Below are 19182 nucleotides of genomic sequence, written 5' to 3'. Positions count from 1 at the left end.
TATATGCTCTTCTTACAATGTACTCTGATACTCCTTCCATTGACAAGTGGAATCCGTTTCAAACAAAAAAGAATGTGTAAGATATTATGTGACTTCTCAGGATAGGTCATAAAAAGGAGATTCAGCTTTTACCTTACTTACTGAAATACTGACGTGGTAGCCCTATTTTAAGTAGTCTGATTGGCCTGAGGCCATCATGCTGTGAAGAAACTCAAACTAGCCCAGGTAAAAAGACCATGTATGTAGAAATCCTGAGACTACATGAAGAGAAAAAGATTCTTGGCCAGCCCCCAGCTGTCCTAAAGCCCTGCTATTTCACCTCTATTGCCACCATCGGACTGAAACCCTGAATTAGCAATGCCCTAGTGAGCCCCTTTCTAAATTCATAACCTACAATAACAATGAAAAATAATAAAATACTTATTTGTTATAATCTATAAAGCTTTGCAGTGACTGGTTAGATAACTGAAACATCTTACAAGACAAGGAGCTCTAAGAACACTGGTTTACTTCTGTGATATGATAAATGGTCATCCTAAGGAGAGCATAAACTTCAAAACTTAGTAAGAATGGAAAAGATAACAGGAAATCCAGTATGAAAATTTGGGTTTTTGGGGTGGCAAAAGTTTTGGAGACAAATTCTCACCTGGAGGATATCCATTTGAAATGAGGTGTTAAGTCTCTGGCTGCTTAAATAATAAACTTGATGAACTGTTACATATGATGCTGATGTGAATTTATATCTAAACTAGTTTGATATGCGACTAATAACGGAAAACTCAACTTATTTTTGGATTTCCTACAATCATGCTTGTCTTTCCAAGCAAACTCAAATGACTAGAGAAGGAGGCAGGGATAATGAAGGTAACAGGTCAGGTTTAAGACCTGGAAAGCCCATTTAAAAGGTACAAATGATTGTTATTTTGTAAGCACATGAGACAAGTAAAGCCAGATACTACACATTTGCCAAAAAAAAAAGTCAATATTTTTATGGGAACTCTCCAGATTTTTAAATACTGGCAAGAAACTCAACTGTGTTACAAAAATACCATATAAGATACCAGTTTGCAATCTCTGTTATGGAGTGAAAAAGCATAAAAATTAAATATAAGATTATTGATATCTAAATGATATACAATAATGACTCTCTCTTAAAATTTTAATCTTCTTTTCTATACCAGTTAACAAAGTGAAAGAGTAATAAGAAATAAACCTGAAAACTGAAACTGTTAAGTGATAAACATTACAGATGTACCTCAGCATATTTAAATTTTTCACTCATTAGACCCTAAGACAGATGGCAGCTATAAAGTACAAAGAATTCATTCTTGAAAACTAAATTTATAATGTAGACATATAGTAGCTAAGCAAATGAATAACTCTTGGCACTTACTTCCCAAATTCCCAAGTACTTCCTTCGTACTTCATTCCTCATTTGCATCTGATTTCCATAACCACAAATTTCCAGTTAAGACGAACCAAAACCAGAAAATTAAAGCATTTTCACTTTGGAAGTAAAGCAGCCTCTAAAAGCAATAGTTATTTCTAAAGCAGAGAAGCTACTTTTAATAAGAGCATCAGCAAAGACCAAATGAACAGAAGGACATGGTACATTTGACCTAAGTAAATCCTTTTATGAAAAAAAACACACAAAAAAAATCCTACACATTATTTTTAGCGCTGGTGATCTATGAAAACAATTATCATTCTTCTATTTGCATTTTACATAATTAGAAGTTAAAGTTTACATGCAAGATGCTACCCTGACAACGATTCTTACTACTAGGAGGAATCAAGTTAGCATTCTGTATCAGATACAGCTAGTAGCGAAGCCAACATTTTACAAAATGTGTTCCCTAAAATGCATCCTAAATAGAGATAATTTCAACCTGACTCTTCTTCCATTCATAATGACTGCTTCCATTTGTTTATAATCATCTCTTAACTGTGAGAAATTTAAGTATTCCTGTAGTATTAAGCAGTAATTCTAGGATTGCTATAGAAGCACTAAAGAGAATTTCCCTTGTATTTATTCTAGTTCCAGCTATTCAGTCCAAGAGCACCCATGTATTATTATAGAACTAGCATTTCCCTCTCTCCTGAACATTTTCAGATGAGGCCCCAACACTACCAAAATTTACTTTAGGTTCTCTTTCAAATTCCTTCTAGGTTTAGCATTAATAACAATTCGAAGGAAAAAAACAACTGTCAGAATGCGAAAGCACTGCATGGTTAGCAGCGGCAAAATTTACACTATCAAACAGCTGAACTCTATGGTAAAAGTCACAGTGTTTTAGACAAAAATCAGTGGAATAGTTTCAACCTATCTAAGAGAGTAGGTACCTCTGGATCTAAAGATATTTTTGCACAGCATATTATGTATCCTGGAATAGTTAGTTAATCTAGTTTTAGTATAATCTTATAACATCACGATAATAAATCTTATAAAAAAATAACAAATCTTATTAAGAACTATCAGTCACTTTTCTAAGTACTTTACAGATATTCTCATTGAATCCTCTCAATAACACTTTTTATTGATGATACTAATACCATCCTTAACATCAAGACACGTTAACAGTTTGCCCAAGGTCAAGTTGCCATGAAGTAACAGAGCTAATATTTGAAAACTTCAGTCTGACTACAGAGATCATAGTCTCTACTTACTGCTATTCATAAGTATTTGCATTTGTTACAGATATGTTACTGAGGGCACAGTCTATTCAGTCACTCGTGAAGCCCCATGTGAGAAATTCCCTTTATTTAATATTAGGAAAAGGGTGTGTCTCCGTGTGTGTGTGTGTGTCTGTCTGTCTGTCTGACATGTTTTCTCTTCCTGAGGACTCAGAATATTCTCCTCTTAATTTTACCACAAGGAAACAGAGAGACAAAGTAATTGGCCAATGATTTGCAAACTTTAATCTACATTAGAATCATGTGGGATTTTATTAAAAATGCACATTCCAACCCTAGTGATTTGGTTAAGTAGTTCTGAAAAGTAACCCAGCAACTTACATTGTTAATAAGCACTCCAGATGTTTCTGACATATCTAGTCTAGGGTCACACTTTGAAGAATACTGGTATAGTCCCCTATGAGTGGTCAACCTGCATCCTATCAACAGCTTACTCCATCTCATCATAATTCATTCCTATCTTTTCTCCTGGCTTTGTCTTCATAGTCTACTCCAGTATTTTCCCTGGTACTGATTTTCATGTACATTTGATCATTTTATTCTATGTGTTTCTCCTATATATAGGCCACCTCAAATTCCTTGTGGAAGTTAGGATACACATTTCTTTGAAATGAGGCCAATTCATTTGGCAGTTTAACACCTAAAACCAGTATATTAAATTCATAAAGAAAAAAGTCCTTTGGTCACTAATTAAGGCATTAATGTACGATGTAAATGTTACACTTTTACTCCAAACAACTCCATGCCCTTAATGGATCTGCACTGGATGCAAACTATTTTAATTATGCAATGAGTGATGAACAGCACACTCTTCTTCTTTATATCATGTCTAATGAAAATGGCTGGTTCATACGTCAAACTAGCCTACAGAAATGCTTCTGAAAAACTTGGACACCAACATACAAAAAATCGAAAAATTCCAGAATTCCAGGGACTTTTCAGAAATTGGAAAACATGGCAGTATCAAGATTGCAATTTCCAAAGTAACCCCCTTTAGAGATGCTCTGGATCCCTGGGTCTTATGTTTAGTCAATTAAGTTCATTTAAATTACTTTTCTGACTCTTATTATCTCTCAAATTTGTGTCTCCTATAAACTATGATATGGGGAAGTGAGCTTAAGAAAGTTTTCTGGTTGAAAATCATTTCAGTATGGTCAAGGAGTCACTGATGGAAACTAGTTTTAATACAGGTGAATGATATTCTAGAAGTGTTTCTAGTACTCATACTAACCTGATTTTCCCAAACCTTCTGACTTTTGAGGGAATCAAAGTGATCTTTTACCTTTGTAAAATACCACATACACTCAATTCTGTACTTGCCCCTCCTGCATTAACCTTTTAGAAATGAAATGCCCTTACAGTGGATGTAGGTATCTAGCATAGCAATGTTAAATGCAACAACTTCCTCCCTCCCACTCCCATAAAAGTTAGTATTAAATTTGGTACATCTTAGAAGGAAAATGGCAATTCTTTTGGTGTAATCATAACTGCTAAACTGAACCAAATTTTAACTAGTAAGGCAATGTTTTCTCCAGATACATGTTAAAAAGACAATACTTTAATGTCTTCATCAACAGCATCTAATATTTCTCCTTCTCAAGGAAGAAGCAGTTCAGGTATCTCTCACCATAACCAGATATTGATTTCTTTTTTTACTTGTTTTACACTCTTGACCACATAACATTTGCCAAGTAGATTATGCTATGAATAGCTAATTTCATTACCTGAACAAAAAGATCAGAATTCAAGCTCAGTGTTTAATCACTAAACTCATGTTAATCTGTCAAAATACAGCAATAAATGTTTTGAGAAAACTAGATAGATACAAAAAACAGCAAACACAAAGAAAATATAATTTTATCAGTTAAAGAATACCATTTACATAGCAATGATTTTCAACTGAAAAGAAGGTCATCACTATTCAACAGGACTACCTCTTCAGTAAAAGTTAGAACCACAGTTCTATCACTTCATTATCGTACTAATTTGAGGCAATGATTTAAGATATTACAATTAGCAAATCTAAGGAAGAAAGACTCAAAAGATAAGGCTCTTTTGAGTCTTTAAATGCAGTATTGGCCTGTCACATGATCCTCTTACAGGCTCTCCTCTGTATAAACAATGTTCCCCTGAGTTCAACCTAATGTTTCTTCACAAAAAGTAAAAATAGTAAAGAGAAAACGTCCTTATTTTCCTCCCTGAAACATAATGTAAAAATTATTAATGACAAGTACTCTCTAAAGTGTATCTAGGGGAGAAATAAAAATTTAACCAAGGTTCTACTTAAGACATTGATTCTTTATAAGGCATCAAAAATCAATATGTCAATTATACTTGAATAAAAAAAGAAAGACAAAAAAGATCAGTAGTAGTCTATAGGTTAAATGTAGCTCAAAGCCAGTTTTTTTTTTTTTTGGAGCCTGCACAATGTTTCTCCTTCTTTAACTGAATATTAACACTTTTGGGGGAAGATGCACATGCGTACATGCACACACACACACACACATACACATACATCCTGCAGTTCATAAGAGCCTAAGCAATCCTACCGGCTCAATTTTGACTTTCTTCACGCTCATTCACCCTATCTATCTGGACCCTGTAGACTACAGTTTTCATTTCCTCGCTCTAAGCAACCAAAAGAAATTGAGGAAGAACAATCATCTGTTCAAATATTCTTTTAGTTCAGGATGCTGAGGTGGTTACACCATGCAAAATTACCTTCAATGCTCACACAAGAGGAAATTTGGACAAGACAGCTTGGAGGGATCATTCTTTTCTCACATATATGCTGAGGAAGCCCAGAGCAGTTAATTAACAATGACAAGACTTTTGGTTTTTACTGTATTTATATGCAGATACTTGAGAAATTTCCTAAACGCATTCTTATATTCTCAAAGCACAGTAAGTTTGTGCACATGTATACATTTATCCTAACGCTCACACTTTCTTCACTTTTTATTGCTATTATTGTTTTACAATAGCAAAATAAAGAAAAATGTATCTTGTAAGTATGTATAGTAGTTGCTGGTTAAAAAAAAAAGGACAACTTTAGGTATCTCACATATCAATGCACATAACCATTCTAAATATTAGTTTCAAATTCTGAGCAAGAAACAGTATACCAGAACACAAAGTAGAAGAGAGACAAGCAATTACTAAATATATATAAATATGTTAAAGGCAGCTCTATCAATAGCAATAAGGTACTATAAGGCCCTCTAGTGTTCAATGAAGAAACAGATGAATTCTTAATTAATTCTTACATGTATTTCATAGTAAAAAAATAATACTTTCTCTGATTTACTAAATATGCTAAACATACTCATGTATGACTTCTACAAAAACCTAAAAAAGTTGTATCTCTTGTGGCTTTACTTCTCTGTGCCTTCTTTTGAATTACTACCCACATTTAGAGTATTCACTGAAAGAATTCTGAAATGCTTTTGAATGTTTTCTAAAAAAAAAAAAAAATTCCAACACTAAGCAGAAAAAAATAAAACAAAAACCCTAGCATTTCTCAATTAAAACTAAACAGTATTGAATTTAAGGCAATTTTCAAAGAAACAAAAATAACAGTGTCATAACTATAAATTAGGTATTTAAAACACACCTAATTTATATTCTCTAATCATAATTTCTTTTCCCTGTGTTCTACTTCCATAATTCATCCAACTTGGCTTTTCTCTTCATCATAATTTATAGATAAGGGATTCATTATAGCAACCAAAGCAAAGAAATAACGTGAAAACTCTGTTGCCCAGAAGAGATGTCAAAGGATAACAGTCAAAGTTTTTTAAAAAGTAGACTTATAAGCAGAAAAGAATCTTGTTAATAAGATTCTTAAGATTGTAATCACTGATGAAAAGATTTTAAAATTGATATTACTGTCTAAATTAAAGTTGAAACACTAATTTCAAAATGGACCCAAGTTTATTATAGATTTTTTTAATATTTTTTAAATTTATGTCATCTTATATACTGGAGTTTGGGGGAGGAATTGATGGGGGGAGACGACTGGTATATGAGCAAAATCTAAATTAAACTCCCTGCTCTGTCATTCACTTCATGTAACATTAAGCAAATAATATTTCCAAGTTAAAACTTCACAAAATATAGGAAGATATTGTGAAGTTCCTGTACTTGGCATCAAGATCAATCCTCTAACTGGCAAGGAAAAGTTAAGTTGCCGATGGCATGGAAACTCTGAAAATAACCCTCTAAAGTACCAATCAGCTACTGGTAAACCATTAAGAAACAATATAAACAAAGAAAATTTAAATAAATTTGCTCAATATAAACCTACACAGATATCTGCAATATATTCAAATAGTCACCTAGAAAGGCTCTATACTTATTTCTAAAAATTCTGCCACTATTAATGAGCACTGGGTGTTATATTCAATTGATGAATCACTAAATTCTACCTCTGAAACTATCACTATACTATATGTGAACTAACTTGAATTTAAATAAAATTTTGAAAGAAAAGAAATTCTGCCACTATTCAAAGTTATGACTCCTCATTTTCATTTTTTTTTTTTAAGATTTTATTTATTTATTTATTTGACAGAGAGAGACACAGTGAGAGAGGGAACACAAGCAGGGGGAGTGGGAGAGGGAAAAGCAGGCTTCCTGCTGAGCGGGGAGCCCGATGCGGAGCTCGATCCCAGGACCCTGGGATCAAGACCTGAGCCGAAGGCAGATGCTTAACAACTGAACCACCCAGGTGCCCCCTCATTTTCATTTCTTTACAGCCTTCCACAACACTGTCCAATTCCTACCTACCCCTTAGGTCTTAACCTAGCCTTCATTTCCTCACTGAAGATATCACTGATTTAATTATTTGGATGTAGATACAAAAGCAGTGAGAACTACAAACCTGGGAGGGACAATGAAAACGCTAGAAGAGAGAACCTTAAAACAAAATAATCTTGGTAAGGAGGAACCTCATAAAGAAGGAGCCAAAATGGAAACCGGGTGAGAATGGAGGTACAATGGAAAATAGCAAACTAGAAAATCTAAAAGGGACAAATTTAAAGTTTTATACTTAGGTTCAAAAACCTATAAATGTTCACAGTAAGTGGAACAGGATTAAATCAGACAGTGTTTGTAAAAATACAAAAAGATTTTGTTTTCTGAAAGTTCAATTCAATTTTTTAAGTATTTTCTATATGCAAAATACACGATCCTGTAAGACAGAAGACTAACTTAGAGAATCATGTCTATCAACAATCTAAATATATATAAATTTTAGAAAAAAAGCTGACTATAATTACAATATAAGTTAAAAACAAAGAGCTAATGGAGATACAGATTTTGCTCAGAGTTCTGTGAAATATTCTTAAAGCAGGTGAGCTTTGAAATGGATCTTCAAGAGGACAGAAATTTGCAAGAGGCTACAGGGTGAAAAAGACATTTAAAAGATGAGGAAAGGGGTGCCTGGGTGGCTCAGTAGGTTAAGCGACTGCCTTCGGTTCAGGTCATGATCTCAGGGTCCTGGGATCAAGTCCCGCATCGGGCTCCCTGCTCAACAGGGAGCCTGCTTCTCCCTCTCCCTCTCCCTCTCCCTCTGCTGCTCCCCGACTTGTGCTCTCTCGCTCTCTCTCTCTGTCAAATAAATAAGAATAAAATTTAAAAAAAAAATTTTTTTTAATTAAAAAAAATAAAAGATGAGGAAAATAAGAGACTCTTAATCACAGGAAAAAATTGAGGGTTGCTGGAGAGGAGGGGGGTAGGGGGAATGGGGTAACTGGGTGATGGACATTAAGGAGGGCGCATGATGTAATGACCACTGGATATTATATAAGACTGATGAATCACAGAACTCTACCTCTGAAACTAATACTACACTATATGTTAATTAACTGAATTTAAATAAAAATAAAAAATGAAGTAAAAGCTTAAGCAAAGGTATCAAAGTAACCTAAATTCCTCTATGCTCAGAAATATCAAATAAACCTCTGTTGCTGAGATAGAGTAAGGTCAAAACAAGATGAAGGAAATAAAGTTTTTGAATTTTGTATATATTATACATATAATAATTATCTTTAAAAGAATAAAAGAAGCGCTCTCACCAAACTAGGAATTGAGGGAAAATTCCCCGACTTGACAAACATCTACAAAAACCCAACAGCTAATACCACACTTAATGGTAAGAAACTTTCCTACTAAGATTAGGAACAAGGCAAAGTTGTTCTTTCTCACTACTACTTTTCAACATCATACTGGAAGTCCTAGTTACTGCAGTAAAACAAGAAAAGGAAATAAAGCGTATGCAAATTGTGAGGGAAGAAATAAAACTGCCTTTATTCATATATAACATGATCATCTATGTTGAAAATCAGAAAGAATCAAGAAAGAAACTCTTGGAACTAATAAGCAATTACAGCAAGGATGTAGGATACAAAGTTAATTTACAAAACTCAATCACTTTCCTACATACCAGCAATGAACCAGCGAATTTGAAATCAAAAATACTTTACCTTTTACCTTAGAACCGCCCAAAATGAAATACTTTTAAACAAAGTATGTACAAGATCTGTATGAGGGAAACTACAAAATTCTAATAAAAGATATCAAAGAAGAGCCAACTACATAAAGAGACAGTCCATGTTCTTGGATAGGAAGACTTAATATTGTCCAGATGTCAGTTCTTCCCAAACTGATCTATCGATTCAATACAATCCCAATCAAAATCCCAGCAAGTTATTTCGTGGATATTGACAAGCTGATTCTAAAATTTATATGGAGAGGCAAAAGACCCAAAGGGCCAACTCAATAAAAGAAGAACAAAGTAAGAAGATTGGTAACACCCAACTTCAAGATTACCAAAAAGCTACAGTAATCAAGACAGTGTGGTACTGGTAAGAAAACAAAGGAACGAAATACCCTCGTTTTCCTTTCCAAACTTGCTTAAGGATTGCTGCAAGATAAGTAGGTCTTGACACTTGCAATAATGAACTTAACCCACTTAGTTTCACCTCTTATCATGTTGGAAGGAATCCCTCACTGATCACAAGGACAAAGACGCATGTCTTGACTGGAAAAAAAAGAAACCCTAACAGTAAATGAGTAAGAAAAAATATACAAAGAACAACACACTGGATAAATCTCCACCTTGATTATCGTCATGTCACCTAACATGGAGATAATAAGGACAATAAAAATGATCATATATGTTTGCATAGCTTTTTAAAATCTGTAAAGCATATCACTTTTATCACCTCATTTAAACTTCCATACAACACTATGCCATAAAGACAGCTATCTATTCCTGTTTAATGATGAAGAAACTGAGGCTCAAGGAGGTTAGTGGATGAGTCCAAGGACTATGCCTAGTGAGAGAAGAGCAGAGAGACAGCTTTTCTTACCTCCTGTTCTTTTCAGCACACAACTCTGCTTAATATTACCTACTCAAACTATACACTAGGGTTGTGATTCAACAGAGAAGAGCTATCCAAAGATGACTTCCACAAGTCACCCAGGAAAAATGTTGTGAATACAAGAAACAAACAAACAAAAAAGGAACATAATAGAGAGCCCAGAAACAGACATACATAAATATACTCAATCTTTGACACAGAAGCAAAGGCAATACAATGGGGCAAAGATCATCTGTTCAACAAATGGTGCCGTAACAACCGGACATACACATGCAAAAATTAACTGAAAATGGATCATAGACCTAAAGGTAAAACACAAACTAGAAAACTCCTAGAAGATAACATAGAAGAAAATGGAGATGGGGCCTTGGTGGGTATGGAGAGGACTTGTTAGATACACCACCGAATATATGCACAATCTATGAAAGAAATCATTGATAACCTGGACTTCATTAAAGTTAAAAACTTCTGTTCTGTGAAAGATAATGTCAAGAACACAAGCCACTGACTGGGAGAAAATACTTGCAAGAAACAATATGATAGAGGCCTGTTAACCAAAATATATGAAGAACTCTTAAAACTCAACAATAAATAAATGGACAGCCCAATTAAAAGATGGGCAAAAAAGATCTAAACAGACACCTCAAAGAAGATGGCAAAAAGCATATGAAAAGATACTGAACATCATATGTCATTACAAAATTTCAAATTAAAACTCCAATGAGATATCACTACACACCTATTAGAATGGCCACAATCCAAAACACTGACAACAAAAGCTGGCAACAGGAGCTCTCACTTACTGCTGGTGGAAGTGCAAAAGTACAAGCCACTCTGAAAGGCAGTTCGGCTAACTTGGGTTGGGTTAACTTTTGGTAGCATGAAAACAGATGTTAGAGTAGTAGCTTTATGGGTTATTCAATAGCCCCCCCCCCTCCCCAAACTACTATTTCACTGAACTTCAAAATTTTAACAAAAGTGCAACCTGGACCCAGAAGAGATCTGGGTTCAAATCCTAGCTCCACGACTACAATGCCCAAGAGACAGCTGGAAATGCAGGACTGAGGCTTGGGTGAAGGATGAGAGCTCGAGACATCATTCTGGAGTTATCTACCAAAGTGAAAACAGAACCCATTATACTCTTTTACCCTCTTCATACCATCTTCCCCATCACCAACAAACACAATATTAACATAGATCAGGTCATCGTAATTATACATATATGAAACAATTTACATCAGGAACATTTTGAGGATAACTATTTGTGGACACTTCAGAGAAGTTTGTCATCTGCATAAGGCAAAAAACAATGGAACACTATTAAAAATTTTTTAATTCTCCATTCTATGGGATGACTGTTTTTTTGGTGTAGAAGGAAAATCCATAATTAAAATAATCTTTAATTACTTGGCAGTGCAGATACAGATTTAAACATGACTAACATTTAGACCTATTATGGCTTAAAATAATGTCAACAAATATTTTTAAAACTGCACTAGCAGGAATTAGAAATTGATAATAAACTAAAATTCATTTTAGCATCCAATTGTAAGATTCACAAAGCATTTAGATATACAGATGTTTTAAAAGAACAAAGTTTAGAGAAACTTGGCAAATTCTACTTAAGGAAATGGTACATACCTATCAACTGGGAAGATCTGTGAATAGCATTCCCTTGGAAATCTATGTCATATTTTTAGTTTTAGTTTTATTAGAGATGGGCTCAACTTACAATATTATGTTTCCAATCCTCAAGTGTACTCTTTAAAGTATTTATCTATTTCTCTATTTATATTTTTTTCCACTAGAGGGTGATATGATGACTGGACTCTAAAGGTCATTAAAAAATACACAGATTGGTATCTGCTGTGGGGAATGAAGTGTATTCTGTGAGATTAGGGGTGGGAATAGGAGAACAAAATAAGGTCACAGGCCTACATCTGTAAACTACCTGAGTGGCCCAGGCACTACAGTACTTGCTTTACATATATTATTTTACTTAATCCTTACAAAAACCCTGAGAAGTATTATAGTCTTATTTTACAGATAAGGAAACAGTCCAATGAGATTACATGCTTACTGTCATATAATAAGTGGCAAGATCAGAATGTGAACGCAAGTTCAAATGTGAAAAGCTCTTATCACTCTATCATGTTTGGGGAAAACCCATCTCCTCCAGTATGTTCCCTTCCCTCCATCTCCACTATCCTCCTCACATATTTAAGTTTTATTTAAATTCCAGTTAGTTAACATACAGTATAATATTAGTTTCAGGTGTACAATATAATGATTCAACACTTCCATACAACATCTGGTACTCATCACAAGTGCCCTCCTTAATCCCTACTACCCATTTCACCCATCCACCCACCCACCTCCCCTCTGGTAACCATCAGTTTGTTCTCTATAGTTAAGAGTCTGTTTCTTGGTTTGCCCCCCTCTCTCTCTTTTCCCCTTTGCTCATTTGTTTCTTAAATTCCACATATGAGTGAATCCACAGGTTTAAAATTAGGTTAAGCTGGACTGAGTGAATATTTCTAGTGTGCCCTCCTTCACAAAGATGGGAAGTATGGCTCTATTCACTGGGTTATCTTTTCTAGTGGATGTTATTCAAGATACCTGCCTTACATAGCACTTGCTCTCTCTCTCTCTGGTTGTGTTTTCACCTAACAGAATCTGAATTTAAGTTGTCTGTCTTAACAAGAACAAGACAAGGTGAGAGACTGCTGAAGCAGCCACCACTCTCTAGAACTCTACCTACAACAGAGTAGAATTTAGAGCGTGTTAGATTTCAGATGTTAGTCACATTGTCCTACAAAGTTTCCCAGATGCTCTGGTTCAAGGGAGTGGTTGGAGGGTGCTGGACTAGACACACAACTGTTATTCTAATCCCCTGATTAGCTAGTGATCCTTGTGCCTAATTTCTCTATTGTTTAGAACCTAGACACAAGAAAAAGCCTCCGACTTTTGTCTATTTTAATAGACATTTATTTCTTATTTGACTCAAAAAAAGGATAAAAAAGCTGCTGAGTTGCCAGGAGAAATCTAACAATCGGCATGGGAAAAAAAAAAATTGACTGATTTGATGTAAGGAATGAAACTATGTGAGAAAGATGGAAGGCAACAAGAGAGACATGGAAAAAGCAGAAATTGGTGCTCAAACATAGTTCTCTTCATGAAAAGATCAGAAGGACATAAGACTTGGCCTAATAGTAATCTTATCTGCTTTTCATTTTAGCAGAAAGTGAGTTGCCACTCCGCATTAAACATAAAAGGAGTCTTATGTATGGGCTGGGCATCTCTCTAGAAAACAAGAACTTTTTTAATATGATAAGGCTTGTAGAGAGGGAATTAAGACTGAAAAGATGGGAATTCCTATTAGAGGAAGCAAGTGGACTTCATAATTTGTAGGCAGACTAGTCAAATACACAGAACTGGCCAGCACACAACTCCTGGTTAAGAAGCACGTTTGATGTACTCTCAAAAAGGTGGTATCTGTTCTCTGATCTCAAATTTCACTGTCATTTCTTCTTGTTACAATTTTAGCCTTGAGCCTTCATATCTTCAATTAATCTTTGTTAGCTACCACACAGAAAAGCCCTTAACCGAGCCCCCTATACCCTTTTTCTAAAGGGTAGCTCTGATGATTTAAAATGTGACACAGTATTAGAAAGCCATCACACTCCACAGTCTAGAACACAGGCAGACCCGCAGTTCGGCTGAAAATCTTATGTAGTAATGTTTGCCAAATTCTACCATAGGGGGCAGCATAGCACATGGAAAGAAAGGGTGTTTATTTGAAATTAGGCAGATCTGGATTAAAATCTCTGGTCACTTACAGCGTGATTTTGGGATGAATTATTTGACCTCTCTGTAACTTCTACTTACTTACCTATCATAGGGACTTGCAAACAGTATGATAGTTTCAGTATGTTTTCAAAGAAAAGACCAATGCAAGGAAGGATCAAAAAATCTTTTTTCTCAATATCGTATTTGAGAAACAGCATGTCCAGGAATGACCAATAAATAAGTATAGCTGTCCACAGGGAATGTTTAAGAAACTGCCAATAAATAAAATAAAATAACACTTGAAAGCTATGTTGGGTAAAACTATGGCTAATCCCATATTAACATGAAAAAAAGGGATATTTTTAAATGATTCTTATACCTCTACTTTTCTCAAAACTCACAGTTTAAGAAGACTTAAAAGAAATTGTGGCCTAGGGTAATGTCTGGAGAAGTGTTTTATGTTTATAATGATCAAGAATTTAAAGCTGCTCCAAAATAAAGTCTTTGAAATAATGAGAGCTCTTCCTTATTTACTATATTAAAAAGATTTATATATATGGGTGACTGACATTTTCTTTGTAAGCAATGAAGTAAGAGGTGACATCTTTAAAGTGTTGTTGAAAAAATAAAGTACTCTGGGAATAATCCTAAAGAAGAGATCCAGGAATAGAGAAAAAGGAAAATGGGCCAATTTCAACCTGAAATACTACTTCGTAGAAGGGCATTGTTGCCTTGGCCGTCAAATAGTTTATATTCTTCTTGCCATTTTTGTGCAGGAAAATGACCTCACGATAAACAATATATCAAGTGTGTGCACAAGCATACATACATATACATACACACATAAACACTTATGCACATATATACATCTCTCCATGCTGTCACTAGTACTCAGTCTACTTCTGTGGCCTTGTATGTACAGCACAATAATTTGCATTCATGACTCAAAAGACACTAGAAAAAACTGACTTAAAATTGTTACTTTGTTTTTAAGGAGGTAACGAGATAACTGTATAAGACATATCTAAAAGTTCTGTTTACAGTTTCATCTTGAAGGGGGAAAAAAAATGATAGAGCATCTGTCAAACCTCTGTACTGGTAGTTTTCCTACAGAACAATCTGATGACTTCTCCTTTTGGAAAAAGATGTTTTGTCTAGATGGCTTTCTTGTTTTTCATTTAAAATATAGCAGAACTCACTGATAGCTTTGCATTGTTCAACAAGGCTGAGTTTTGATTAAACTTCTTTCTTAAATAAGATAATGCAATAAAATACTAAACCTCATTCCCCAACCTGAACCCTCAGAAAAAAAAAAGACATAAACCCCCTCTTTTCATGTAGTAACCTTGAGGGAGAGAGATCAAGAGACTGGGGGACAAAAGCTGGGTGGATTGCATTATAAAAGGTCTTAGCCTTACCAACAAAGCAGGGATGTAGCTATTACTGGTAGAGCCATCTGGCTGGGATTCAAAGCACTGCTTCAACACCTTGAAACAGAGATGGTAGAATGGATATAAACCACTACTGAAGCCAGCTTCTTCTTAGATCATACCAACTAAATAAAATCTAAACTTGCAGACAGGCTAGGGAAATTAGGGATAAACATGTTTTAGAAAGGGTTTTAAGTTTCACAACCTTAAGCAAAAATGATAAAAGCAATTCAAGTATTAAACCTAGCATCTGAGATTTTTTTATTCCAGGTCAGGTTACATTAAAGGAGATGATGTTACATCTGTTTATATATTGTTTATGGGCTAAACTGATGATTCACTGTAAAATTTAAAAATAAGCAAATAAGAGTAAGAGGACAAACTACTATGGACATTATTTTAATGTCTGTAAAATAAGCTATTATTTGAATTAAAATGTTCCATTCCAAAGAACTGCTTAACTTATAAGTCTACTCTACATGGATATTCACGATTTTTATTTAATTTTAAAATGATAAATAAAGAACCAAAAAGCATGCAAACATAAAGATCTATGTGCATAGAAGCCTGAGGGGGAAAAAAAGGATAGAAGTTGTGCTACATACCTCATTCATTCTGAGTATAATTCTTTTTACTTTTTTTCCTCTTAAAATAGACTGCCTAAAATATTGATTAAAATAAATTCTAACTCCAGCGAAAAGTACATGATGTTTTATTGAATTTCCTGTAATTTCAATAGCACCAAAATACAGAGAAAATAAAATCCAATGTAGAGAAGTCAGCAATTACTTGACTTAATTAGGAGCTAGTCAACAAGACCAAGCTATGTAAAGAAAACTCCTATTTCCAGCCTTTATTATCATTTTCTGGGGTCTGTGTGTATTCACATTCTTTACAACTTAAAAATGTTTCAATTATGGAATATTTTAAACATACTTTAAAAACCACACAGAGGGCGCCTGGGTGGCTCAGTTGGTTAAGCGACTGCCTTCGGCTCAGGTCATGATCCTGGAGTCCCGGGATCGAGTCCCGCATCGGGCTCCCTGCTCAGTGGGGGGTCTGCTTCTCCCTCTGACCCTACCCCCTCTCATGTGCTCTCTGTCGCTCTCATTCTCTCTGTCTCAAATAAATAAATAAAATCTAAAAAAAAAAAAAAAAACCACACAGAAAAATACCCATGAACCACCCCCATTCTGCAACTCAGCTTCAACAATCAGCAACTCATGGCAAATCTATACCCTCTTTCCTTTTCTCCCCTTCCAGATTATTTCGAAGCAAAGCCCAGGCACTATATCATTTCATTTTGACTATAATTTGATGGGGGGAGGTGGGTGGGTGCGGACAAGAATACAATAGAAAGACTGGGGAGTGAGAGAAATAACGCTACTTCTTTTTCTCTACAATCCCCACCTCTTGTCATAACCATAATTTTAAGAGATATAACACCCAAGAATATTTTGAGGAAAGAAGCCCACATACCATCCCAAAGAACAAGCCCTGGCAATTTCAACTTTACTGCAGATGCCCAATCACTTCCTCCTTCCATTTCAGACAGACTTCAACGTTTCAGGACCTTCCTGCCTATCTAGTAACAAAGACAATACTGGGAAGCAGTGATAGTATATTCCAGTCCTTATTCTCTGGTATAGCCTCAAAGGACTATATCCAACAGAATTGTTTTTCTCAGCACTAGATTAATCACCAAGTCCTGGAGTTGATAAGATGTCTCTGGTTTAGACAGGAGTCTAACTACCCACCTTTTAAAATAGGCCTATGGCTAAGAGGTGCCTGGGTGGCTCAGTCAGTTAAGCATCCAACTCTTGACTGAGCTCAGGTCATGATCTCAGGGTCATGAGATCAATTCCCAGTGTTGGGCTCCACGCTGGGCATGGAACCTGCTTGATTCTCTTTCCCCTCTCTCTGCCCCTCCCCCCAACACCCAGCTGCACACACGTGCGCACTCTCTCTCTCTAAAAACAAAAACAAAAAACATGTCTATGGCTAACTCCATGGGCTACCACTAGCCGAATGAGGTAAGGAGGCACATACAACAGAGTTGACTCCTAGGAATGGGAAGGAAAACAAAAACTGCAAATAAGGGAAGTAGTGGCAGAAACCGGACAGTAACTTTTACCTTGGAGTAACACCTGCGAATACACAGCCCACCCCAACCACCTGCATTTTGTAAATAAGACAAGATTCTTTACTACTTGATTTACATAAAACATATTTCACTCCAACCCTCTCTACTGCACACAAACTACTAACCCCTGTCACAGGGATAAATAATAAATAATAAAATTTGATATTAATGATTTTTCATAGTAATAGGATCAATTACTTTCCCTCTATTTGTAGTAACATTATCCCATTATCAGTACTTCTATTTCTAATACCTTCCGTAAAACAAAACTTAGTTCATTTTATTATTACACATCTGAAGATTAATTTTGCGGCAATAACAAAGACTGTGAGGAAAGTTTCATTACAATTAATATGGATAGGTAAATGTCTCAGGAACAGCAGACTAAATATACTCACTTTTGTTGTCTTTGTATAGAATGGGGAGGAAAGCTGGTGAATAGGCAGGTCCACGATACTAGTGGAGTTTGTGACACTGTTACTATGTGTATGTTCATCTTCCCTGCTACTGTCATCAGATTGATCAAAATCATCACTCTCCTGGTCCATTTCCTCTTCCTCTTCATCCTCCTCATCTTGTTCACCAGCATGTTCTTCATCTTCTTCTTGCTCTTCTTGGTTTCCCGAGGAGTCCTCATCTACCGAAATGAATCGATTATTGTTTTCTTCCAATTGTCCTTGCTGGGAATCATTTTGGTCTCCAGGTCTAGGTTCTGCTCCGACGACCTCACCATTCCTGGCAGTGTGCCCCTCCTCTTGTTGTCTTAGCTGTTGCTGTTGCTGCTGCTGTTCCTCCTCAACCACACGATTCATCTGTTCCTCATCTGCCTGGCTTGAGGAAGGGTTACCTCTCAGAGAACCTCCAGTTCGTCGTCTTTTGCTGCCCACAGAGAGCAGTTCCTGATTCATTTCCAAAAGCCAGCTTGCTACTTCTTGGACCTTAGCTAGACTATCAGAAGATGCAAAGGATTTCACATTCTGTAGGGAAAAATGGGGGGGAAAAAAAGGTTTGTACAATCTACATTATCTTCCACTTTTATGTTCTATGTCTATATTCCAAATTTCACTAAAGACTGTAAAAAGTATTTGATGCTATTGAGATGTTCTTTAGGAATCAATAGAAAGTTCAAAATGTAAAAATTGAGACTTTATAAAGACATACACAAAAATCAAATAGTAAACAGCTTTATTTTAATATTTTAAAAAATAATTTTAGAATGAAACTTTATAAATTTAGTTGCTTTCACCAATAAAACATAATTTAACCAATAAAATGATTTTCAATTTTAGATCAGTTCATAAACTTTATCATTTATAAAACTTCCAGAAAATGTTATGAAGTATATCATAAAAAACTATTCAATGATCAGTTAAGTTCAGGAAATACTGAGGTAAGCCAAGATAAAGAGGCTTTTTTACTGTAGGAATTTCCCAAACTTCTCTGATCATAGAACCTTGCCTTAAGACATGGTTTTCTGACAGGTACCAAGTATAATCGTTATGATTTTCATTTTTCACAATGAATATAAATCAACTGGAGTGCAAATAAACAAAAAAAATTATTTTTATTTTCTTTAAAAAAAGGAAAAAAGTTCATAAGTTCATACCCACTGACCCAGTAACTCCACTTCTGGCAATCTATCCTAAGGAAGTAATCCTAAAACAGAAAAAAAAATTATGCAAAGGATGCTCACTGCAGCTTTATCCACAAAGGCAAAAAATAAAAATAAATGTAAATAAAA

At 35.2% G+C, this 19182-nt stretch overlaps 1 protein-coding gene across 1 annotated transcript in view; it reads right to left on the bottom strand.

Moving 5' to 3' along the window:
* Nucleotides 1-19182, bottom strand: part of FBXW7 (F-box and WD repeat domain containing 7) — a 219414-nt gene that overhangs the window by 72659 nt on the left and 127573 nt on the right. The window contains exon 2 of the mRNA XM_081813110.1: nucleotides 17840-18418. Within this exon, the coding sequence (XP_081669236.1) occupies nucleotides 17840-18349 (510 nt within the window). The 5' untranslated portion in view covers nucleotides 18350-18418. The remainder of the gene's footprint in view (nucleotides 1-17839; nucleotides 18419-19182) is intronic.

The sequence above is a fragment of the Leptonychotes weddellii genome, chromosome 2, assembly GCF_054177405.1.
Source record: "Leptonychotes weddellii isolate Sample4059 chromosome 2, ASM5417740v2, whole genome shotgun sequence".
Lineage (NCBI taxonomy): Eukaryota > Metazoa > Chordata > Mammalia > Carnivora > Phocidae > Leptonychotes > Leptonychotes weddellii.
Note: the sequence above shows the minus strand (reverse complement) of the source record. Positions and strands in the feature narration are given on the sequence as shown.